The sequence below is a fragment of the Halichoeres trimaculatus genome, unplaced genomic scaffold (assembly GCF_033239565.1).
Source record: "Halichoeres trimaculatus isolate MK-OKI-2021-1 unplaced genomic scaffold, fHalTri1.1 fHalTri1_scaffold_17, whole genome shotgun sequence".
NCBI lineage: Eukaryota > Metazoa > Chordata > Actinopteri > Labriformes > Labridae > Halichoeres > Halichoeres trimaculatus.
The window spans coordinates 31598332-31623855 of record NW_027437195.1 but is presented as its reverse complement, the minus strand read 5'-3'; the positions used below and the strand labels follow the sequence as shown (position 1 = coordinate 31623855).

Sequence of the window (25524 nt, the reverse complement as noted above, 5' to 3'; positions counted from 1 at the left end):
TGCTTTTCTCCAAATGTCTCCAGTATCTCAGAGAGCAGAAATCTCCCTAATCTCCTGCGACCTGACTGAAGTGGGTTTGGACAGTGAAACAGGATCAGGGCTTTACAAAGATCCACCTGGAGAGTGGATTTCATGGAGAGGGTGGGTGGCTGCTCTGCTGAGCAAACGAAGCTCCCGCAGCGTGTTTCACTCCTCGTTTACTAATTAAAGTCATGAAGTGAGGGTGACGAGCCTCAGAGGTTCAGAGGTCATTATTTCTAAACTGTGGATCCAGAGAGACGCGTTCACCGACCTGCTCACAGAAAAACAGCTGCCAGACTTAACCTGTGTTTGTCTGTGTGTGTGTGTGTGTGTGTGTGTGTGTGTGTGTGTGTGTGTGTGTGTGTGTGTGTCAGGCCTACCATCTCGTCAGCCAGGTCTCTGTAGAACTGGTGCACGGCCTTGGCGGCCTCGAACTTCCCCCTGCGTTGAGCCAGCGGCGTGAGGAGCTGCTGGAAGTCGGTCTGCAGGGCCTGCTGCTCGGCCTCCAGCTCCGGCTGGTCCTCCCGGCCCCCGCCGTGCTTCCTGACCGCCTCCTGGAGCTCCTCCAGCTCCCGCGCTCGGTCTCGTACCTGGTTCTCCGTCATCTGGTGGAGGAGGACACAACGAGAGGAGATAAATCACCAGGAGCTAGGCCTGTCACCATCACAAATTTTGCTAGACAATAATTTTCCAAAATATTATTGCCGATAAACGATATTATTGTCCATATTATTCTGATTTTTTTTTTCATTTTTTCCTTGATGTAATTATGATAAATGGGATAATAAAGTGAGTACACCATATCAAATACAAGAAACTTTAAGAGTATTTAACTGTAATTAAAAAGGTCAGGATCTTTAAAATAAAATAAATTAAACAAAAATATAATAAATTTAACAAACAAGAAAGAGAAAAAAATACAATGAAAATGAAATGGGCTCTCTTTAAGAAAAAATACATGTCAATGAAAATAATTAATACTAATCGAAAACAATAAAACATAGACCCTGTCTCTAAAGAAAAAACAAAACTCAAAAATAAAAACCAACAATAAAAACTCTAGCCTAAATCAAAGGGAGTTTCTACAGCTCCTGAATAGTTTGTAACGAGCTGCAGACGAACAAACGACCTGAAAAGCTGATGAAAGTCTAAGAAAGAGTCGGACCTGGTGCTTCTTGAGCAGGATGTTGGCTTTGGTCAGGTCTTTGACCTCCTCCTCGCTCTGCAGCTGCTGCTGCAGCTCCCTCAGCCACTTCTTCATGTCGGCCAGGCTCTGGTCGAACAGCTCCGAGCGGTTGGCGTCGAACAGCAGCCGGGCCTTCTCCTGGGTGGTGGACTCCAGTTTGTCCCACAGCTCGTGGAGTTTGGCCAGACGCTCCTTCACGATGGGCTCGAACTCCGGCTTGGAGTCCATGAGCTCCTGACCCTCCTGAGGAGACACAGAGAGAGGAAACCGACCCGGTCCACTCAGAAACTGTTTCACCTGGAGCTGCTGAGGTAAAGTCCACAATAACGTTCTAAAGAGGCCCTAAAATATATCAATCAATAAATATAAACAGGACCATTCATGGCCTCAAACACCAAGGTCAGCCCACAGCTCCACCCCTAACAGAGCAGCCAATCAGAGCGAAGGGGGTTGTGGAGCCTTAAAGAGACAGAAGTTTTTCAGACATTTCTAAAACACCTGATCATAAACCCTTCAGAGAGTGCCTAGCCTAACCAAGCCTAGCCTAGCCAAGCCTAGCCTAGCCTAGCCTAGCTTAGCCTAAAAACTCTGAGCAAAGAGTCTGAGGTTCAGGATGTTTCTGAGAGCAGCTCTGAGCCTGGACGAGACAGAAACTTTGATGGTGGTGAGGACACGAGGTGACCACGAAGCTAGGTATGACGCAGTGTGCTGAGAGCTGTGATTGGTCGGTACAAAAAGGGGAAAAGACGACAATAAAATGGACAGTACAACCAACAGATCACGTAACTTGGACTGTGTCCAGAAATGTGTGATAGTGACATTAATTTAACGTCAGGATTATGAAACTCAGATAAATTCAATAAATTGTGACTCAGCTTCAAAATGTTTGAACGTCTCTCGCTACACGTCGGATATTGTTCTGTTTTCTGTCCACGCTGCTCATTTTACTGCTATTGCTGGCACCCTCCTGGGGTTTTAATTCTCAGAATGACCAAAATATTTATTTTCTATTTTTTTTTCCAAGTTTTGGAGATTTCCAATTTGTATGAAATTTTTTAACTTTTTTTAAAATATTTTTTTCATTTTTTGAAATTCCATTTTATAATTTTTTTTTTTAATTTTTGAAATTTCGAATTTGTTTAAAATTTTTACTTTTTTGTTAAAGTTTTGCATTTTTTGAAATTTCTTTTTTTTTTTTGAAGTTTCAAATATGTTTACATTTTTACTTTTTTGTTAAGTTTTTGCATTTTTTTAAATTTCATTTTTAGTTTTATTTTTCAGAAGTTTTTGAAATTTGGAATTTGTTTAAAATTTTTACTTTTTTATTTTTGCATTTTTTTCAAATTTATTTTTTGAAATTCTTTTTTTTTTGTGTAATCTTTGAAATTCCCCAAATATTCGAATTTTTGGCAAATATATTTAAAATTCAAAACTAAGACATTACACGTGTTACATCATATATTCAAAAAAGAGTTCACTAGATGTTCACTGAATAGATCTGTAAACAATTTTTGTCTCTTTTGTGAAGATAAAGTAGATTTTGTGGCTCCTGAATGACTTTAATCCAGGTGAGCTGAGGAAAAATGGCTCCTATGAAGGGAATAGTTGCAGACCCCCGGTCTAGGGACAGAATAGAGACTAAAGAAGAAAAACACCCCCTCTTTAAAGCTTCATTTAAAGAGGGGGTTGATGAGTTCTCTGGGTTTTCACAGGTCAGCTCTGTAACACTTCCTGTGTTCATACCAAACAGCTCAGTAACATCACACACCTGGTCCAGTTTGTGGAGCCAGTCTCTGTTGGCCGCCAGCTCGGCCATGAAGGCCTGATGCTTCAGCCATTTACTGTGCAGGTTCCTGGCCTCGTCGTAGGACGTGTCCTGGGCCGTCAGCATCTTCTCGTTGATCCAGAGAGTCAGCTGAGGGAGGAGAGGAGAGGAGAGGAGAGGAGAGGAGAGGAGAGGAGAGGAGAGGAGAGGAGAGGAGAGGAGAGGAGAGGAGAGGAGAGGAGAGGAGAGGAGGTCAAACACTGAGTGTCTCAGATTAGGGAGCAGGAACTTTACTTCATCAGGATTTACTCGTTAATCTTTGATTGGATCGATGGCTAATTAGCCAAATGGGACCCAACATAAAGTCCAGAGAGGATAAACACAGTGTGTGTGTGTGTGTGTGTGTGTGTGTGTGTGTGTGTGTGTGTGTGTGTGTGTGTGTGTGTGTGTGTGTGTGTGTAACTCGGGCTGAACTCACGTCCTGAGTGTTTTGCAGGAACTGCTGCAGGTCGCGGTTGTCTCTCAGCGCCTCTGACACCTCCTCAGCTCTCCTCTTGTTCTTGTTGCGCCTGGAGGTGGAGAAGAAAGACGTTAGAGCAGCAGCCCCCCCCTCTGAGTCCACCTTTTTGTGAACACCTGTCCCTGAGACGGCTCGGGGTCGTGGCTGACGCAGACGCAGAGTGAATCACTCCTCCTGATGGAGGAAAACGCCTGACACAGTAACCTAAAACAGCCGTCTGTGAAGAGCAGCTCTCACTTTAAGATCGATATCCATTACTGCACGGCCTGGCTGCAGAGCTGGATGAGGGAGCTAACGGGAAGAGCTCTCTCTGGATCTCTGGGTCTCATTGACACTAATGACGCTCTGAGAGAAAAGCTGTTTACTGCTCAGGATGAAGAAATAAAGAAAGAAACGTCTTTTTCTGCATCAGATTAAAAAAACTCTGCAGGTTAATCTGGACTCAGTTGGAGATAAAAGTTATGACAGAGGATTTCTGAGTAAACACTGGAGGATTGAACATGTCGTCAGCAGATCAACCTTCATCAGTCTCTGCTTCAGGTATCAGGGTCATGGCTCTGACCACGCACGGCATCAGTGAAACAAATGACTGACAGCTTTTTGTGTTTCTGTTTTTATCGACTTATCAAAGGCCTCTGATCCAGCTGATCATGGATTATTGATCAAACTAACAAATAAATTGTGACTCAGCTTCAAAATGTTTGAACATCTCTCTCTACATGTCAGTTATTGTTCTGTTTCCTGTCCACGCTGCTCATTGACGCAGACTCAGCTGTCACTTCCTGTGATTGCTGGCGTCCTCCTAGTGGTTTGATTTGGCAGAGCCACCAAAACAAATGTTTTTGAAAACTGTGCAAAGTTTTTGAAATTTCAAATTTGTATAAAACGTTTACAATTTTTTTTATTTTTGCATTTTTTGAAATTTCTTTTTTTTTTAGTTTTTTTCAAATTTTTGAAATTTCCAAAAATTTTTGTCAAACTTATACAAAATTCAAAACTAAGACATTTAACGTATAATATCATAATTTTAAAAAAGAGTTCACTAGATGTTAACTGAATATATTTTTTAAAAAATTTTAGTCTTTATTGTGAAGATAAAGTAGATTTTGTGGCTCCTGATTGACTATAATCCAGGTGAGCTGAGGAAAAATGGCTCCTATCAAAGTAAAGGTTGTTGACTCCTGGTCTAGTGACAGAATAGGGACTAAAAAAAGACCAACACCCCCTTTTTAAAGCTTCATTTAAAGTGCCAACAGCTGGATCCACCTCCTAATTTTAGAAACATCTCTAAAGGAGTCCCCCAAGGTTCGATCCTGGGACCAGTCTCATTTTCTATTTACATCAATAAATTATGTGAAAATCTGTCAAATACCATGAATCACTCTGATGCTGACGACGCCATCATCTATTTATCTGTTGTTGTCAGATCCTGATCTCACCGGGTTATTGACCTGGTTTAATAAAGTTTAAATTATTAATGAGACGATAAGATAAGAGATAATTAAAATGACTCTTTTCAAGCAGCAGCATGAGGCTAAAGCATGAAGTTTTGAGTCATATTTTTTTGGTCACTCTTGGATAAAATGAGCTGATATTTAACAGCTTCTTCTCTTTTTCCATGAGGATGAAATCAGCTCTGTTCTCGTTAGAGCCCGACCAATGTGGGATTTTTGGGCTGATGCTGACACCAATACTAGGGGCAAAAAGAGGCTGATATTCAATACATCAACTGATATATATGATAAATTCATTGATATACACAGAATAAATACTGTATTTGAACACAAATTATGACTAGCTATTGAAAAGTTCCATTTTCCATTTAATGCATGGGACTAAACTAGATTTTAAGTAACAATGTAGCTGCTTTCAAAACATGCAATAAATACAATTTCAATATAATACATTGAAACATTTTCAAAATTATTTCTACGAAGACAATAACTTGTGAATTTATAAGCCCAGGTTAATCCTGCATGGCATCATGAAGTGAGACGCTGTGCAGTAGCTTTATATTAATTAACAAACAGGAGCAGGAGCGACAGAATCTCCACAGAGCAAAATTTTTTATAATAGGCTTCATTTTGGCCAATGCCGATTAATCTGTGACAGGCTATTATCGGCCTGATTAATCAGCCCGCCCGATTAATCAGCCCGCCCGATTAATCAGCCCGCCCGATTAATCAGCCCGCCCAATTAAACAGCCCGCCCGATTAATCAGCCCGCCTGATAAATCAGTCCGCCCGATTGCTCAGCCCGCCCGATTAATAAGTCTGCCCGATTAATCAGTCCGCCCGATTAATCAGCCCGTCCGATTAATAAGTCTGCCCGCTTAATCAGCCTGCCCGATTAATCAGTCCGCCCGATTGCTCAGCCCGCCCGGTTAATAAGTTTGCCCGATAAATCAGCCTGCCCGATTAATCAGGCCGCTGATTAATCAGTCCGCCCGATTAATCAGCCCGCCCGATTAATCAGCCCGCCCGATTAATCAGTCCACCCGATTGCTCAGCCCGCCCGATTAATAAGTCCGCCCGATTAATCAGTCCGCCCGATTGCTCAGCCCGCCCGGTTAATAAGTCTGCCCGATTAATCAGCCTGCCCGATTAATCAGTCCGCCGATTAATCAGTCCACCCGATTAATCAGCCCGCTCGATTAATCAGTCCACCTGATTGCTCAGCCCGCCCGATTAATAAGTCCACCCGATTGCTCAGCCCGCCCGATTAATAAGTCCACCGGATTAATCAGCCCGCCCGGTTAATAAGTCTGCCCGATTAATCAGCCCGCCCGATTAATCAGCCTGCCCGATTAATCAGTCCGCCCGATTAATCGGAAAACTCAGATCAGATCATGTTCAGACTGTTTGTGGTGCCTCAGATGTAGATCATTATTGTAAAGTTAAAGTTTGTTTTGAAATCAGTGGAATAAACTCTGATTAAATGGTTTGTGTTAAATTGTTGTTAGTAAACGAAGTTAATCTCAGTCTGATTAACTCCAAAATAAACGCTCCATGTTTTGATCTGGTTCAGTTTTTCTGCAGCTCTGATGGAAAATGGACCTTTTTGCTGTGTGTGTGTGTGTGTGTGTGTGTGTGTGTGTGTGTGTGTGTGTGTGTGTGTGTGTGTGTGTGTGTGTGTTAATCTCAGTGATCCCCGTCTGTGTTTTCTCCGTCCTGTTTCCACGGGCAACCGCAGCACAGAGCAGCTCCACAGCTGACGGCGCTGATGGAGATCCTAACTTTGCATAAGTCTTTATAATCTGGATTAATCATGAGATTATTCTTACAAAACAATTTCCTCTTGATCATTTTTTATTTAACAGCTGCAGATTTTCTCCCATGTTCATTTTTTCTCTCAGTTTCACGCCTAATGTCGATGTGAGACGAAGTGTTTTAATCTAAAATGTAAATTCACTGCAGAGTTATTAAAGATAATTCTTAAAAATAAGACTTCAAGAAACTAAACGAAGCAGAAAACTTTCTAAACTCCAGAGAGAGGCTTGGTGTTAGTGATGAATGACGGCACAGATGTTTGGTCTGCTCTGTCAGTGGATTAATAATCCAGCTGATTAATCGTGTGCAGGAAGTAAAGAGGAGTAAAACTCCTCTCAGTCTGGATGAGTAGAGGATCAGAGTCAGACCTGTCTGAGGTGGAGTCCATCTTCTCCTGGATCTTCCCTGAGTACAGGTTGTTGCTGTCCACCAGGCGCTGCCCGCTCTGCAGGACGCCGTCCACCTTGTCCTCGTTGGCCTCCATGGTGCTGACGAAGTCCTCGTGCTTCTTCAGAGCCTTCTCTGCCCCGGACAGGGTGTCAGGTCTGTCGATGTGGGCCAGGGTGTACTCCTGCAGAGAGGACGGTAAGACGAGAAAGACGAGCTGAAAACAGCTGACAATCAGCTGACTGACGAGGAACTGACCAGGCTGCATTCCTGAAAGACACATTCCCTAAACACCTCTAACCCCGTCATCATCAGGAGGCCACTCCGTCATCAGGAGGCGACTCCGTCATCAAGAGCCGACTCCGTCATCAGGAGCCGACCCCGTCATCAGGAGTCGACTCCATCATCAGGAGGCGACTCCATCATCAGGAGGCGACTCCATCATCAGGAGGCGACTCCGTCATCAAGAGCCGACTCCGTCATCAGGAGCCGACTCCGTCATCAGGAGCCGACTCCGTCATCAGGCGTCGACTCCATCATCAGGAGCCGACTCCATCATCAGGAGGCGACTCCATCATCAGGAGCTGACTCCATCATCAGGAGCTGACTCCATCATCAGGAGCCGACTCCATCATCAGGTGCTGACTCCATCATCAGGAGCCGACTCCATCATCAGGAGCCGACTCCATCATCAGGAGCCGACCCCGTCATCATCAGGAGGCGACTCCGTCATCAGGAGCTGACTCCATCATCAGGAGCCGACTCCATCATCAGGTGCTGACTCCATCATCAGGCGTCGACTCCATCATCAGGAGCCAACTCCATCATCAGGAGCCGACTCCATCATCAGGAGGCGACTCCATAATCAGGGGCCAACTCGGTCTTTAGGGACCAACCCCGTCATCAGGAGCAGACCTGGACCTGGACCTGAGGCTGCTCCGTCAGATGGCTCTAAGACTCTGGTCCCCTCACACTCTCTCTGCACCACAGACCCATCCCATCGTGGTCGCCACGTACCTGGTTGTTGAGGATGGCGTTGACGGCCTTGCTGTCCCTCATGAACTGCTGGAAGCCCAGACCCTGGTCCAGGAAGCTCTTCCTGCTGTCCCACATCTTCTGCAGCTCGTACCAGCCCCGGTCCAGCCCCTTCAGCCTCTGGTCCAGCTGCTGGTACTGAGGGTCGTCCTCCTGGCCCTGTGTGACCTGAGCGCCCGTGTCCCTCACGCGGTGGTAGTCCTCCTCGTGGTTGTTGATGTCTTCACGCACGGCATCGTGCAGGCTGAGCTGCTCCTCGGCCTCCGGCAGCGTCGCCGGCATCTCCTCCGACGCCACGGCTTTCTGGGTCTTGAAGAGCCAGGACTGGAAGTCGTCCATGTCCTGGAGGAAGGTCTGCAACTTACTCACCTCCCCCAGAGAGTCCTCTCTGTCCTTCAGGGTCTTCTTCAGAGCGTCCCACGCCACATCCAGGTCCTTTCTGCGGGCCAGGATGTCGTCGGCGTTCTCCGGGTGGTCCTTCGCCAGCTGGTCGGCCTCCTTCCTCAGGAAGGTGAGCTTGGTGTCGATGGCGGCCAGGTCCCTCTCCATGCCGAACAGCTTCCTCTGAATGGTCATGACGGCTGCCAGGTCGTTGCCCAGGTCCTGGGTGGACTCGATGACGCGGGTCTTGTCCCTGATCCAGGCCTCGGTCTCGTCACACTCCAGGCCGTAGTTGTGCAGACTGAGAGCAGAGTCCACCCTCCTCTTCTTCTCCTCCACCATGGCCTTGAAGGCCTCCCACCTGAAAGAGCAGCACGGCCTCAGCGTGAGTCACTCAGAGTCATCGAGGTGTTTCACTCTGCACAAACTTTTCAGACTGACGCTCTGAAACCCTGAAGCTGTGACAGACCGTGTGTTTCCTGCTGATGGAAGAAGTAATCCCTTCATTTCCTGTGAACCCAATTATTCTGGTTTCATTTCTAACCATGTTATTATCATTCTGCTTCCCTGTGGACACATTCCTCATCCCCACACGTCCAGCGTCCCGCCTCACTCCTAATTAACTCAAGATAATTAAAAGTTCAACCAATCGAGCTCTAATTCTGTTTCCAAAATTTCCATATTTCCAATTATAACCAAACTTTTAACGTCTCTCACTGAGGATTTCTACATGAGGATTCTTCTGGTTATTTGTTCCTGTAGAAATGATCTGAACTGCACCTTTAATCATGTGACAGGTGAATTGAACAGATGGGAATGTTTACAGCACCTCCTGTTGAGCCGTGTCTGGCAGTCTTTGACCTCCTTGGTGCGAGGGTGTCGGCTCTCCTCCAGCTGCTTCACCGACTTGTTGACGTCGTCCACTCTGGACTGGACGTTGGCCATGTCGTTGGCCAGGATACTCAACCTGAGGACGACAGGAGACGTTAATCTGAGCGGCCCTCTCCTCCTGGATTATGGGGGTAAACTCAGACCAGAGAAGTCTGGGGGGTCTATTTTGAGACGTTTACCTGTTCTGAACCACTTCCAGGTCCTCCAGCTTCTCCGGCACGTCCAGTCCCACCAACCAGGTCTCTTTCTGCCCCATCCAGAGCTCGCAGGCGTCCGTCTCGCTGAAGATGGTGTACAGGGCCATGGTGTCCTCCAGCTGCTTCTGCCTCAGGTCCGACAGGGACATGAGCTCCATGTACAGGTCCTTGATGTCCTTCAGGCGTCTCTGGATGTCCGGGGTGTTCTGCAGCTCCTCGGGGAGCGCGTTGGCCTGTTTGGACAGGGCGTCTATCGTGGCTCCGTTCTTGATGGCCTCGTTCTTCAGGTTGTTGTGCTTCTTCAGCAGACGCTCGGTGGTGTACTCGTCGTGGCCCACGTCCTCGCTGCTCATCTGCCTCTTGGCGTCCAGGAGCCAGGCCTTCAACTCGTCGGCGTCTCCCTGGAACTGGAAGAACCGCTGCGTGTCCTGGAGGTTCTGCTTCCTGAAGGCGGCGAGCTCCTCCAGCTGCTGCCACTGCGTCCTGATGCCGTCCATGCTCTGCTGGACTTTGGGGGCGCCAAAGTGCTTGGCCTGGATCATCTTGTCTCCTTCGGCCAGGACCTGGTCCAGGTTGGCGCGGCGGGCCCCGAGCTCGTCCTCGAAGGCGCTGTGCTTGCTCTGGAGCACCAGGACGCTGGTCAGGTCTTTGCCGTAGTCCATGGAGGAGAAGATGTGCTCCTTCTCTCTGATCCAGCTCTCCAGCTCCGCCACCTCCCACAGGAAGTTCCAGAAACGGCGAGACTGCTCCAGACGCGCCCTGCGCTGCGCCGCCAGCGCACAGAGCTCCTGGTAGCACAGGTCCAGATGCTGGACCCTGTCACGGATCACCTGAGGGTCACATGGTTTGTAGGCTGGGGGGAAAAGGACATCACATATAAGAGCTCGCTAAGAGAAGAAGAAGCGCCGTGTGATCATCTCTGTACTTACTGTCTCCGTTGGCGAACTTGAGAGCGGCAGCACTGGCGTTCTGGACGCGCTCCGCCTGCAGGCCGATGTCGTTCTCCAGCAGGGCGTGTTTCTGCAGCAGGTCCTCCACCTCCAGCAGGTGTTTCCCAAAGTCCGGGGACATGAGGCGCGCCTGAGGACACATAATCAGTTTACCGTCTGTGAAACAAACGCGTCTACCTGAGACTCACCGACGCTCTACCTTCATCTCGTCCATCCAGCTGATGATGTACAGCATCTCCTGGAAGATCCTCTGCAGGGTCAGGTTCTTCTCCAGGCGCCCCCTGCGGGCCTTCAGCAGCTCCTGCAGGTAGTCCCACAGACGCAGGATGTTGTCTTTCCTCACGTCGATCCTCTTGGCGTCGTGGTAACGCTCAGACTCCAGAACGCCAGAGATGTCCACCAGGGCCTGGACGCGTTCCTCATAGGCGGCGATGTCCGTCTCGATGGCGTCGTGCTTCTTCTTCGCTGCTTCTACAGCGGGAAGGTCGTAACCAAAGTTATCCTGAGGACGGACAGAGACAGGAAACGCTGAGTTCAGTCAGTGGTTCAGTCAGACTCACAGGTCTCAGTCTGAGCGACGCCTCACAGCAGTGATAAATAAAACCGTGTAGATAAAGTTCATGTTTCTGAGGTCTCACCTGAGCCACCAGCCTCTGGTTCTCCAGGAGCCAGGTCTCCCTCATGGCCGCCTTCCTGTCAAATCTCCTCGCCATCTGCTCCAGCTTCTCCTGTCTGATCAGCTCGTCTCTCAGGACGCGCTCTCGCTCGTGCTCCGCCCTCTCCAGACGCTCCCAGGCCTGCTCCCAGAGGAGGAGGAGGAGAGAAAAGGAGAAGAGGGGGAGAGGAGGAGAGGAGGAGAGGAGGAGAGGAGGAGAGAAGGAGAAGAAGCATGAAGGGTTTGAAGCTGTGGTTAGCTGCAGACTCATGGCAATGTTTTTTAATCACTCTTTCTTTTTTTATTCAACCCTCTCTTGATAGTGCTCCACTAAGGCCGCTGAAGCCAGGTAAGGCTCCAAAGTTTCCCTTTTAGTGTCCCAAAAAGTTTTCCCAGAGTGTCCCCTTAGTATCCTCCTTGTTTCCTCTAACTTTCCTTTACCTTTCCACTAAGTTTACCCTGAGTGTCCTCTAAGTTTTCTCTAAGTTTCCTCAAAGTTTCCTGTCAGGGTCCTAAAAAGTTTCCTCAAAGTTTCCTGTTAGTGTCTTTAAAAGTTTCCTCAAAGTTTCCTTAAAATTTCCTAAAAATTTCCTCAAAGTTTCCTCTTAGTGTCCTAATAAGTTGTCTCTTAGTGTCCCCTAAGTATCCCCCTAGTTTCCTCCTAGTTTCCTCCTAGTTTCCTCCTAGTTTCCTCCTAGTTTCCTAGGAGTGACCAAAGTTTGTTTTGTTGTGAACTAAACGTTTGATGACTTGATGAAGGTCTGACTCTAAAATCTGATAAAAAGACTTGGTTCCTGTCTTCACCCTGTTGATGTCTGCGACCAGAGCGCCCTCCTTTGGCGTGTAGACCCTCTGGTTGTTGGCCCTCATGCGGCTTTGGATGGTGAAGAGCAGCACCTCCAGGTTTCCTTTCTCCTGGAACCTGAAGCAGAGTTCATCCAGGTGATTAACGTCGTACCTTTGGTGTGTGACTCATGAAGGTACAGGTGTTTCTGCTTCACTCACTTTGGCGGCTTCTCCACGGTGCGGTACGTGTTGAAGGCCTGGAGCTGCTGCTGGACGCCGCTCAGAGAGTTGGCCAGTTTCCTGTTGTTCAGCACGATGATGGTCTGCTCGATCCACGTCAGCAGGTCTGAGGCCAGCGTCTCGTACTTATCGATCATCTGCTCCGTCTCGATGGCCTGGTCCAGAACCTGCAGAGGGGGTCCCAGGCGGTCAGGGGGGTCTGACAGACCAAACAGGACCGGACTCTCATCAAATAAAGGTTTCAGCTCACCTTCCCCACTCGCTTCCCCTCCACCGCCAGCTGCTTCATCTTAGAGAAGTAGTGGTAAAACGCCACGACGTACGTGATGATCGACTTCTCATCAGGGTTCTCCGTGAACACATCTATGATACAGAACAAGCAGGGGTCACAGGGGTCACAGAGGTCACAGGGGTCACACACTGACTGTATTCATCATGACTCCAACATGTAGCCCCCCCCCCCCCCCCCGTCAGGCCTTTACCTTCGGGGTCCAACAGTTTGGTCACGCCAAGCTTCTGCTCGGCCACGTTAAAGGCGTTCTGGAGGTTGTGTGTGGGGTTGGACCTCCTCAGCGTGCTGTAGTCCACCAGGTCCGGTCTGAAAGAGGGAACAGGGAGGGTTGGAAACCAGCTGAGCTGAGAGGAGAGGGGTGGAGCAGGTGGAGCAGGTGGAGCAGGTGGAGCTGCAGAGGGTTACCTGTGTTTGTGGATGAGAGCGTTGAAGGCCAGCCCGTCCTTCCAGCTGGTGGTGAAGTTGGTGATGTTTACGTTGGGGTACCTGGAGACCAGGAACAAAGAGGGACCTGGGTTTACTCTGACTCTCAGCACGTTTAATGAAGACCTCTTCACTCTGCAGGTCCAGGGTCAGACCCTGATCCTGGGCCTGAGGAGCTGAGGTGTTTCTCTTTGAGCAGAGGTCAAAGGTCAGGGTAATCACTAAGTGTTAAAGAATGAAAGTTGCTCTGTGTGTGGACATGGAGTCGACTGCAGAGTCTCAAAAACCGGATTCTCTGCTTATTAGCCACAGGAGGTTCCCGCAAAAAAACACTTCCTGTCTGACCAAACCGTGACAGGCAGCCATGTTTAGACCACGCAGTGGTTGTTTGTATTGACTTTGTACACTGACAGATTTATTTATTTATTTATTTATTTTATTTTATTTTGTTTTGTTTTATCTTATTATATCATTTATTTATTTTATCATTTTATTTTATTTCATTTTATATTATTCTATATTTTATTTTATTTTATTTTATTTTGTTTTGTTTTGTTTTATTTTATTTTATAATTAATTTATTTTATCATTTTATTTTATTCAATTTTATATTATTCTATATTATTTATTTATTTATTTTATTATTTTATTTTATTTTATTTTTTCTTCGTCTTTTTAGGTTAGGTTTATGGTGCTTTATCCTTTACATCGTCCTTACGTCATGTCTGTTCACTGCTGGTTCATTTTTTTTGTGTGAAACCCTGCAAAAATAAATTAATCAAACAGTTAAAAAAAAAAAACCTTCAAAAAAGGACATTCAAAGGCCCAGATTATGAAAATAGTCAAACACCAATAATCCCTGCATGTAAAGAAAGCAGGAGGACATGTAATCTCTGAGATTTATTCTCAGTTAAGGGAAATCTACTTTTACCTTCTGCCCATGAGGAGCAGAGTTTCTGAAGTTTCCTCGAAGTAAAGCTCCTGGTTGATCAAATTTACAGACACTATCCTTTAATAATCTTGCAGTGTTGCTCTTTTGTATATTTTTTTGTACTTTTTTGGGGCTATTTTTCAGAAAGTTTTTTTTTAACTATTTCGTGCTTCAGTAAAACAAATATTTCATTAGATTTCAGTCAATTTTAGCATAGAGCTAAGATCTGAAGCAGTAGATTTTTATTTATTTATTTATTTTTAAGACATCTTAAAATAAACAGGAGCTGATTTGTTTTTCATGGCTGTCTCAGAGCAGGACATCTCTTAAAATCTGTGTGTGTTTCCTGCTGAGCTTCATTAGCGCCTGAATGATGTCAAACATGAGCGTCAGGTCTGTTAACGCTCTCAGTGTTTTCAGTGACCTGTCTGAACATTTGCAGTGTTCATAATAAAGTGACGTCTCTCCATCAGACTGATAACACTACAGAGGATTTTTCTCCGTGAAACAGACTTTATGAGTTTGACTAAAATAGAAATATCACAGACTATCATCAATACATGTTCAGTCACCAGCTTTAAAAAAATAAATATCACTCTGATCACACTGATCTTACTGATTATACCGATCACTCTGATATCACTGATTATACCGATCACACTGATTATACTGTTCTTACTGATTATACTGATCACACTGATCACTCTGATATCACTGATTATACCGATCACACTGATTATACTGTTCTTACTGATTATACTGATCACTCTGATCACTCTGATATCACTGATTTCACTCACCCTGCGGTCTTCATCTGACACCACAGAAGAAGAGCGTCCTTGGCCGAGCGCGTCTCCTTCTGGTCGGCCTGGCCCGTCTCCACGATGATGTCTTGGATCTGAGGAGAGGGACGAGCGCAGCTGGATGGTAAATAATGAACGTTAACTAACGACTGTGGGCTCTGCAATCAGAGGAGTCACTCTGAACGTAACGTGAGGCATGTCGGGAACGATTCCTCAAAGAGGAACAAACTCACTTTGATTTATTCTGTTATTACAGGAACGGCGCTCAGAGCTGTGATTCATGAGGAGTAAAACGTCTCATTTAGTAATTCATCAACATCATTATCTGCTGGATTGTGGACCCTCCAGACCCGGGTGGGACTGGGGGAAAGGGGGTAGTTACTGTGGTCTGTGTGCTCCCACAGAGGGCCGGTAATTAGAGCAGGGATCTGAGAGTCGGCCTCAGAGGCTAAATTTAGCTGCTTCACTTCTCCTTGGATTCTGCAGCTGAAAGAAACCGACAGGACCCAGCCGACTCCTTTCTCTTCACTTTCTTTTCGCCTCCTCCTCCTCCTCCTTTTTCCTCTCTTTGAATAATGCAGGAGGCCATATTGTTTGAACTGAGGCGTCTAAAAATAACAGTGTTGCTGTCAAATTAAAAATAAATATCTGCCCCCTCCGAGAAGATGAAAGAGTGGAGCAGACATGTTGGGATGTTTTGGATGTGCCTGTAACAGCAGATAATAACGGCTGAACCTGAAGGCGTCGGATCCAGGAGAGGAGCCAAAACAGCTCCAGGCTGCAGAGAGCTTCTGAGCTTCATGCAAACATCCGATCAGACTGATACCTCCACGATCAGATCTGCAGCTGCACGTTTGGCTGCAAAATAACAGGTTAAAACCGTCTGATTAAAGCCCACGGTACGTTTCCCATAATGCTGTCTAAGCTGTGGTCAGGACGCAGACAAATCATCAGTAGGAGCTCAGGTTTAACTGCAACGAAAACATAAACCAACATCCACCAAGGGCTGATGTTTGAATAAACTGATAATACAACAGTATTTTAATTCTTTAAATGCTTCATAACATGAATCCAAATGTGAAGTTTTTGGTTTTTTATTTTGACATTAGACCATACACATGTTCTGCTTTGTTTAGTGATTCTCCATGTTAACCCTCTGATGTACGGGGGCCAACAAGGGCCAAAAACGCTGCAACTGCTAAAAACAACGTGCATACAGAAAAACGTGCATCATTTTCATAAACACTGCACATCCAAAGCTAATGCAAAGGCTGAATCATGAAGGAAACAAACAGACTATGAATTAAACAGACGTGCTGCAAGAAAATAACTGCTTTGACGTGAAATGTGCAGAAAGCAACAAAACCAAACATGCAAACACAGAAACGCTGCAAGTTCAGCCTTAAACAAAAGTGCTCCAGGCCTGCGGGGGGCGCTCTGTGGTACAGCTCACCAAAGAGAGACGGACAGAGAAAGAAGGGCCAACCAAAGACTGTATACAGAGTGGACAGCGTGGCTCCACCGTTTATCATTGTACAGTTTTGAAGCCAAAATACGCAAAATACTGTGCAGTAGAGACTGTGAGGGATTCTGGGAGAATCTGAGTGGAGCTGAGTGACAAAAATAATAATTGTTTTTTTTCTTACGAGAGTCTAATCACTTCCTGACTCTACCTCCTGACATATTTAACAATCCCTGAAAAAAATACACGAGAACATCAGCTGTCAATCATCGTTAAACGTGACCTAAAGCCTCCTTTTTAACCTCGTATAACTCATGAAAACTAAACTTTTCAGAAAAAAGAGGACTTGGATCCAAGTCAGCCAAATGATATCTTCAAATCACCACAACAATCAGACGAGAGAAACATTTCTACCAGGTGGATTAATTTTTTAAAGTTTGACCACAGCCCATCTGGAATGACTGGGGAGATGGATTTTTAAACCTATACTGCAGCCAGCCACCAGGGGGAGCAGTTTTTGTGGCGGCTTCGAGCCGAGCAAGATGACGTCCATTTTTTTACAGTCCATGATGCCAACTCAGCATTTTTGTCGCTCTGTTTAGCAACTTCTCAGACTCTTCTAACAACTTTGTTTTTGTTTGTTTTTTGTTTTAAAACCCTCTAGTGACAAATTTTGCAGTTTTCCTGGAGTTTGGAGACTGATCATGAGAAGCATGTTTCATCTCCTGCTGGCTGCATCTGCTCATGAATGTGCAGTGATTCTGAATGTGACGCCTGTTTATCATTATGCATGTTGTTTTGCACAACATTTGGCCCTTGTTGGCCACCGTACATCAAAGAGGTTAACATTGAGAATTCCCAAACAAAGCAGAACATGTGTGAAATGAAAAATAAATACATAAATTCACATTAGGGTTCATATTATAACGCATTAAAAATAAATTAAATCTTGTTTCGATTTCGTTCATTTTATTCAAAACATCACCTGATGCATGAAACATAAAAACCTGGGTCCTGATTTTCTCCTTCAGTGTTTTTAAGTCTCCTTGGGGCATGAAAAAAACTTTTTATAAACAGAAGAAGAATAAAACACTGAAGGAGAAAATCTGTGCACAGCCTGATCTGCAGATCCTCCACAAAAACCACTGACTGAAGGACTTTAAGGATCTGCAGAGACCACTAAGAGCCAGGGGTTAAAGTGTTTGTTGTGATGAGACTAAGGTCTGGAATAATCCTCCTCCTCCTCCTGCTCCTCCTCCTGCTCCTCCTGCTGTGTCTCTGACTCCTACATTAAACTCTCTAAACCCCCTGAACGTCTCGGTCCAGACGGACTGACAGACTCACCTGGAAGCGGAGGATGATGGTCCAGATGAGGCCCAGGATGAGGCGATGGTTCCCGTCCACGATGTCGTGTGAGCCCATGTTCTCCAGGTGGACCCGCTGCTCTTTGAGGAACTGCAGAGCTTTGTCCACGTTCTCCAGGCAGTGGATCCGCATGCGGCCCTTGGTGGGTTTGGGCTGGGAACAGAGACAGGGTTAGAAAGACCGGACCACACGCAGCAGAGCAAACCGTGACCTGAGGCTCGGGCGCTCCTCACCAGCCGCTCCCCGGACAGCACCTCCAGCAGCTTGATGAGCATGCGTCCATCTCGCAGGTCCAGGTAGAGGTCTGAGATCCGGCAGCCGACCCGGGACAGGATGGAGTTGACCCATTTGGTGAAGGTCTTCTTCTGAACAGCCTCGCGCTCGTCTGAGAGGAGAAACACAGAAACAGGGTTCACAGGTCAGGAAGTGACGCCTACAGAGGAGCAGCTGCCCTGCTCAGAGGCACTACGGACACAAAGTGGATGATAGAGACTCCAAACCCCAGAGTAAAGATCACAACCTGAAACCTCTGAACTGGACTTTATCTCATTTCCACGTCACCTCAGGGAGCCGACACAGAGAGCATAAACCACGTCCTGAGCTGGGTTTGGTTGGTTTATAGTCTCAGATAAAACGACTCCTGTCAGACGTGAAAAGAGCTCCTGGTTTCTCTCTGAGAGCTGAAATAAGGAGCTGTGACTTCAAAGAGGAGCTCCTCCTCAGGGCGAACATGTCCAGCACTAACACTTCAATAAGTCAGAGACACGGCCGTCCTCGCCAAGGCCCCGCCGGCAGACGACGGCCTCGCTCTGACCACGGCTCCACGAGTCAAACGGGGTGACGCTCACAAGAGGCAGAGTTAACAGATCTGAACCAGACACATCCCTGCGTGACAGCAGCGCTTAAAACGCTCCGTTTGTCACTTTGTCAGCAGGAAAACCTGATTTCTGACTGGATGCAGAGCAAAGGGACCTCAGCGGTCTGATGGATGAAGCTGCTGGACTCTGGGGGTCTGAGCCCGACTCCAGCTCTGAGGCTGGACCCTCTCAGCGCTGTGTGACGGTCCAACATTTCAGCTGACAGCACAAACCCAGCTGAGCCGCTCATGATCCAATTCACCCAAACTGATGAAGAGCAGCTGACAGCAGACTCTCCACACACAGAGCGGGTAAAGAACGTGGGGCGAGCTGAGTTTAACTCTGAGCTGTCACCAAAAAAACCTCCAGGATCTGCAGACTGAGGACGGGTGGAGGGACGGACCAACCAGTGACCTCATCTGGAGAAAGACCTGATCAGAACAACCTCATACTCAGATAAACAACACCGCAAAGCATGCTGGGAATGAAAACCTGGATAATGATGGATGGATGGATGGATGGATGGATGGATGGATGGATGGATGGATGGATGGATGGATGGATGGATGGATGGATGAATGATGGATGGATGGATGGATGGATGGATGGATGATGGATGGATGGATGGATGGATGGATGGATGATGGATGGATGGATGGATGGAAGGATGGATGGATGGTGGATGGATGGATGGATAGATGGATGGATGGATGGATGGATGGATGGATGGATGGATGGAAGGATGGATGGATGGTGGATGGATGGATGGATAGATGGATGGATGATGGATGGATGGATGGATGGATGGATGGTGGATGGATGGATGGATGGATGGATGATGGATGGATGGATGGATGGATGGATGGTGGATGGATAGATGGAAGGTAAAATAATCGGATGGATGGATGATGGATGATGGATGGATGGTGGATGGATGGATGGATAGATGGATGGATGATGGATGGATGGATGGATGGATGGATGGTGGATGGATGGATGGATGGATGGATGATGGATGGATGGATGGATGGATGGATGGTGGATGGATAGATGGAAGGTAAAATAATCGGATGGATGGATGATGGATGATGGATGGATGGTGGATGGATGGATGGATAGATGGATGGATGATGGATGGATGGATGGATGGATGGATGGTGGATGGATGGATGGATGGATGGATGGAAGGATGGATAGATGGAAGGTAAAATAATCGGATGGATGGATGGATGGATGATGGATGGATGGTGGATGGATGGATGGATAGATGGATGGATGATGGATGGATGGATGGATGGATGGATGGTGGATGGATGGATGGATGGATGGAAGGATGGATGGATGGATGGATGGATGGATGGATGGATGGATGGATGGATGGAAGGATGGATAGATGGAAGGTAAAATAATCGGATGGATGGATGGATGGATGAATGGATGATGGATGGATGGATGGATGGATAGATGGAAGGTAAAATAATCGGATGGATGGATGGATGGATGAATGGATGATGGATGGATGGATGGATGGATGGATGGATGGATGGATGGATGGATGGATGGATGGATGGATGGATGGATAATTGATGGATGGATGACAGGTAAAATAATCAGATGATGGATGGATGGATGGACAGATTATTGATGGATGGATGGATTATGGATGGATGGATGGATGGATGGATGGATGGATTATGGATGATAGATGGATGATAGATGGATGGATGGATGGATGGACGGATTATTGATGGATGGATGGATTATGGATGGATGGATGGATGGATGGATGGATGGATAATGGATGGATGATAGATGGATGATAGATGGATGGATTGATCGATATTTTGTGACAAAGCTCTCTGATGCTAATGTCAAACACATGTTTGTCTTTCAATGTCAGAAGCACAGACCAGAATCCTGGTCTTGTTGTGGTCCTGCTCAGTCAGAGTCTGTCTCCTGGATCAGACCCATACACTCCGTCAGGGGTCAGATCAATTTGTCTGAGAGATCTTTGGTTTTTCAGCTCAGTGTTTGGAAGCTGGTCATCACGGGCTCATCTCTCCTCGTTAAAAACACCATCACTGACGGAGGTGATGAATTTTCATAGACAGGCCTGCTGCAAAGGCTGCCTCACAAACCACAGCCTCCACAGACGAGCCCTCCCTGAGCCTCCTGCTCCCAGAGGAGCAGCCAGAGGAGCAGCCAGAGGAGGTGCTGCATAATAACATCACATGAAACAGGGAGTAAACACCGGCCGCTCTCTGCGTCTCCAGGTGTAGGCGGGCCAGGCTGATGCTGAAAACTCCCAGACCGTGTTTTTGGAGGACACAGTGAGAGTCTGCACTCAGAGGGTTTTTGGAGGAGAGAGCTGCCCACACGGTGACACATCTCTGCAGGCTCAAACCGTCCCCGAGCTGGGCAGATGTTCCTCCCACTCAGCGGGAGAATGAAGCTGATTGATGGAGCGTATGTCAGGGCGACCCCACGGTCTATTCTCTGTCTGTTTGCTCCATGGCACGCTGGCTGGGACCAGGAGCCAGGGAGGAGTGAGTGGGAGCTCCTGGCCGCTCCTGGCTGCTCCTGGCTGCTCCTGGGTTTAGTTAGAGCCTCCAATCTGAAAACCAGCCCACACAAAAACTCCACACAGCCGTGGTATGAATCGAGCTGTTACATCCAGCAGCTTCTGCTCCAACACTCTGAAAAACAAAGCCTCAAATAGAGAAACCTGCAGCTCGCAGACTGAATCAAAGCGTGTATGAAAGACTCAAAAAAACATGAAAACAGCCAATTTATTGAGTTTATGTCTGGAAAGGAAAAGCAGGACAACAAACACCAGCACACGTCACATTTCCATAACTCTGTAACATGTCAGGACGAACACGTGAGGAGCACCTCCTCTCTGTCTGCGCTGTGAAGCACAGGGTTAACTGTGAAACCAGAGTCAGAGTTTTGAGAACAGCGTGGAGCAGAGATGAAAGAGGATGATGATGCAAGTCGACTCTGGTACCTTGAACGCACCCTCAACTCCCAGAAGAAGCTCACACTCAGACACATTGTGTATTCACACACACACACACACACACACACACACACACACACACACACACACACACACACACACACACACTCAGAGCTCTGTGAAGTTTATCAGGTCAGCCTCTGGTGATGAGACGGCGTCCCGTCCTGAGACACGTGGCGTCCTCCCTCCCTCCCCCCTGTGGTCGGTCGGCGTGGGTCGGCCATGTTTATTCCTGAACCCAGCGCTGACTTCAGACCGCCGAGTGCAGAGGACTGCTTCCCTAACCACGTCTGCGATAAATGATTCAGAGCCTCAGGCTGCAGAGAACAAGCTACCAACAGCTGGAGAGGGGAGCAGAGGAGGAGGACGGGAGGAGCAGGGTGGAGAGGAGGGTGGAGAGGAGCAGGATGGAGAGGAGGATGGAGAGGAGGATGGAGAGGAGGATGGAGAGGAGCAGGATGGAGAGGAGGATGGAGAGGAGGATGGAGAGGAGCAGGATGGAGAGGAGCAGGATGGAGAAAAGGATGGAGAAAAGGAGGACGGGAGGAGCAGGGTGGAGAGGAGCAGGGTGGAGAGGAGCAGGATGGAGAGAAGGATGGAGAAAAGGAGGATGGAGAGGAGCAGGGTTTAAGGTTGAGGAGGAAACAGAGGAAAGACACAAACGGAGGAGAGCAGAGATGGAGAGATGCAGCAGGCTTACATTACCTACTTTTCCTCCCCTACTGCTAACAGTGATCCCAGAAAGACTCCAGCTCCACCCTCAGCTCCACCCTCAGCTCCACCCTCAGCTCCACCCTCAGCTCCACCTCAGAGAGTTCATGGAGTCGCTGTGTGTCCAACACATGCTGCAGAGTTCAGTGAATAAATCATGCTTCCTCTGCTTCCTCAGCAGAACAACGGCACGCAGCGCCCGCTCCATCCACACAGAAAGCCCCACATGAAAAAGTCATGGCGATTAAAACATGCAAATACCTCAGAGCGCCACGGGAACGCCACGGGAACGCCATAGGAACGTCAGGTCGGGTTAGCTCAGGCTGTCACTTCACTAACCAGACCATGAAACATCAGCAAGACCGCGCAAAGAGCAACAAAAACTGGACGGTCATTGGATAAACGCTGGGCTTTGTCCCGCCCATCGGACGCTCAGCGTCTCTGGGGGTCTATGAGGCAGTGGGCTGGCCTGGACGCTGGGCTTCTGCATGATGATTGGATGATCTGTCTGAGGCTGAATCCCTTTTTGATTGACAGTGAAATGATCCAGTCAGAGATCTTGAAGTATAACCCTCCACCAGAGCATCTTCTGAGTTTTACAGTCAGTTGTTCTGGACTGATCCAGAGGTTTTATCGATCCCCAGAGAGTTTACTTTTCTTAAAAACGACGAGCGTTGTGTTTAAAGATCTTCTCTCTTTTCTCCAATAAGCAGCTACAGCTCCAGCTGTGGAGCTTCTCCACCTGTCACTCACACTTACAGCCTGACGTAGTCTCACAGAGCAGCTCCAGCTGATAACAAGCTGACATGGAGGGTAGAATTTACCTTTAAATAAACAAACAAATTAATGATGTAGGCCTCCTCGACTGACCAGCAGCTGCCACTGATGAGGAGGTGAAGAGAGGAGGACTGGATGCCTCCAGCTGAGCCGTCTCCTCCTGATGGAAGCAGAGCCTCAGAGTCAGACTCAACGCTCCAGAAATAACTCAAAGCTTTCCTCCAGGTGAGCAGAACAGTCAGAACATGTAATCAGAGGTTTAACAGCATGAAGAGCCAATGAGAAACACTCCTTATGCTAATGTTGGTGCGCTAACGTCTGATTGGATGCTCCTTAAAGAGGGGGTACTCTACTTCCCGTACTGTAAACATGGACATAACGTACAAACGCTGGATGTTCAGACTGAGCATGTGCAGATGTTCAGGCCTCTACATGTTCATATGTTGTAGAAATCACTGAAGAAACTCCCCACCGGGTCTTCCACTGACCAATCAGAGTGAAGAGGGTTTGTGGAGCTGGGAGTCTTAAAGAGACAGCAGCAAAAATAAGAAAGAGGCTCAAATAAGAGTTTATAAAACACCAGAGAGAAAAAAACAGGATTTATTTTGATATGGGGTCACCAGAGGGACAAAATTAACAGACAAAAAAAGAGTACCCCCTCTTTAAAGTGCATTTTTTGTTCATTCTGATTGTCAGTGTTGTGCTTGTTTGGTTCAAAGTGAACATTTCTTTTCCGATGTTTTTTACAAAAATGATTTCATTGATTCATTTTTTTCACTATCAAAATAAAATTTGATAGAAACTCTTTTTTTTTTTTTCAGTTTGCTTCAGTTTTGCCAACTTAAAGCCTCTAATGGTTTTCTCATAGATATTATTTTAACTTGTAAAGTTTCTTTTCAGGGATTTTTAAACAGATGTGAAGATGATGTTTCCACACACACACTCCTGTGTATCACACACACACACACCTGTGTATCACACACACTGGGCTAACTAATGTGTGTTTCATTGAGCTCTGAGTCTGTATCAGAGGCCGTAACGTCGTGTAGTCGACCATGAATTAAATATCTTCCAGAGAGCAGCCGTCATGTTCAGAGTCAAACCTCTCTGCTGCTGATGGGACATGGAGCTGCGTCATGTGACCGTCCGTCATGGCTGCTCTCTTCACTAAACATCTCTGTGTTTCACATGCTGCTCTCTGTAATCTCCGTCCTCTCTTTGCTCCATGACTTATTCATACTGATGGATTTTCCCTGTTTACAGCACGCTCCTCTTTCCCACAGTCAGCTCCTCCTCCTCCTCCTCCTCCTCCTCCTCCTCCTCGTGGGGTTGTCTGAGCGGAGCTTCATGCCTGAGTCATGGCTGTAGCGTGTTCCTGACCTGAGGACACCGTCACATGAGGAGCTGATCTCACGCCGGCTGTCAGAGAATGAAGAATCCAGAGTTTTGCTTGTGAGCAGAAAGATGTTAGCTCTGATGCTAACGAAGCAGAAACTCGCCGTACCCTCCTGTCAGCTCAAACACAGGTGGGCCTGCAGGTGTCTGAGGAGGAGGAGGAGCTACAGTTTGTATCAGAGTAAAGTGAGTTTTGTTCCTCGATGCTTTCAGACTTTTGATGCTTTCCTCCACCTGCATGGATCAACAACCAGAGGAGACGTCACAGAGCAGCTGATGGTATCAGAGCGCTGAGTGAGGATCAATAATCTGCTTCAGATTCACCTGTTTCACTCAAACCTCCTGCAGCCCTGAGCTCAGTCTGATAACTCAGTTGCAGTCTGGTTGCATTGTGGGTAATGTAGTCAGCACTGAGTGTAGAATCCTGTCAGAAAGTTTCTCCAAACTTTTAAGAGTGCTAAAAAAAGTTCAACTCTTTTTAAGAAATGAAACAGAGCAAATGAAAATGATGGTTAAAACCTGAGTCAGGTGAGGAAAATGACGACTTGAGAGGAACTGAAAGGTCAAAGGTCAACACACCAAAATGAGACTGTGAGGAGCTGAAACCTGAACAGCGATCGAAGCAAGAGAGGGACCGACAGAGATCAACAAACGAGAGTCAGATCCTTCACAAAGAGACGCTCTGCCCTCCTCCTCCTCCTCCTCCTCTTTCTCCTCCTCCTCAGATTATCACTTATTGTTCTGTCTCCTCCTGCAGCCTCCGCTCGTCTCCCTAACGATGGGAGGAACAGAGTTGTTGAAACGTGATGCAGAGCGCTGAGCGGATCGATGCTCCTGGCTCAGGACCTGCTCTCCGCTTTGTGAGAAAGTTTACGGCTCCTCGTCTCCTCGTCTCCTCGTCTCCTCAGCTCTGCATCAGTCGATACTTGAAATCCAGCAGATGCACAAAAAAAAGCATGTTTCTCTCTCCTCCTCTCCTCCTCTCACTAATGCACTCCTGTCATCAGGGAGTTGGACGGCACAGTGCAAGCTAACAGAAATCCACAGTGACGGCACAGCTCTCTCCTGAAACCTTAATCAGACCGAGGAGGAGCAGGGAGGAGCAGGAGGAGCAGGGAGAAGCACTCTCTGACTGATAACCCGATCGCTGAGGGGAGAGGAGGTGAGGAGCAGGGAGGAGGCTGACCTGGAGTCTGTGAATGATGA

At 47.2% G+C, this 25524-nt stretch overlaps 2 protein-coding genes across 3 annotated transcripts in view; one reads left to right on the top strand and one right to left on the bottom strand.

Moving 5' to 3' along the window:
- Positions 1 to 25524, bottom strand: part of sptb (spectrin, beta, erythrocytic) — a 42873-nt gene that overhangs the window by 11557 nt on the left and 5792 nt on the right. For both annotated transcript variants that reach the window (XM_074692153.1, XM_074692152.1), the window contains exons 2-20: positions 17793 to 17944; positions 17539 to 17712; positions 14730 to 14827; positions 12981 to 13061; positions 12766 to 12881; positions 12534 to 12646; positions 12263 to 12450; positions 12062 to 12179; positions 11241 to 11399; positions 10802 to 11104; positions 10582 to 10732; positions 9635 to 10505; positions 9394 to 9531; positions 8166 to 8925; positions 7130 to 7332; positions 3451 to 3541; positions 2976 to 3122; positions 1187 to 1450; positions 402 to 626 (exon numbers count right to left, since the gene is read on the bottom strand). In XM_074692153.1, the coding sequence (XP_074548254.1) occupies positions 402 to 626; positions 1187 to 1450; positions 2976 to 3122; positions 3451 to 3541; positions 7130 to 7332; positions 8166 to 8925; positions 9394 to 9531; positions 9635 to 10505; positions 10582 to 10732; positions 10802 to 11104; positions 11241 to 11399; positions 12062 to 12179; positions 12263 to 12450; positions 12534 to 12646; positions 12766 to 12881; positions 12981 to 13061; positions 14730 to 14827; positions 17539 to 17712; positions 17793 to 17944 (4352 nt within the window). The remainder of the gene's footprint in view (positions 1 to 401; positions 627 to 1186; positions 1451 to 2975; positions 3123 to 3450; positions 3542 to 7129; positions 7333 to 8165; positions 8926 to 9393; positions 9532 to 9634; positions 10506 to 10581; positions 10733 to 10801; positions 11105 to 11240; positions 11400 to 12061; positions 12180 to 12262; positions 12451 to 12533; positions 12647 to 12765; positions 12882 to 12980; positions 13062 to 14729; positions 14828 to 17538; positions 17713 to 17792; positions 17945 to 25524) is intronic.
- LOC141806565 (polypyrimidine tract-binding protein 1-like) overlaps positions 1 to 25524 on the top strand; it is a 189733-nt gene that overhangs the window by 162856 nt on the left and 1353 nt on the right. The gene's annotated exons all lie outside the window — the stretch shown is intronic.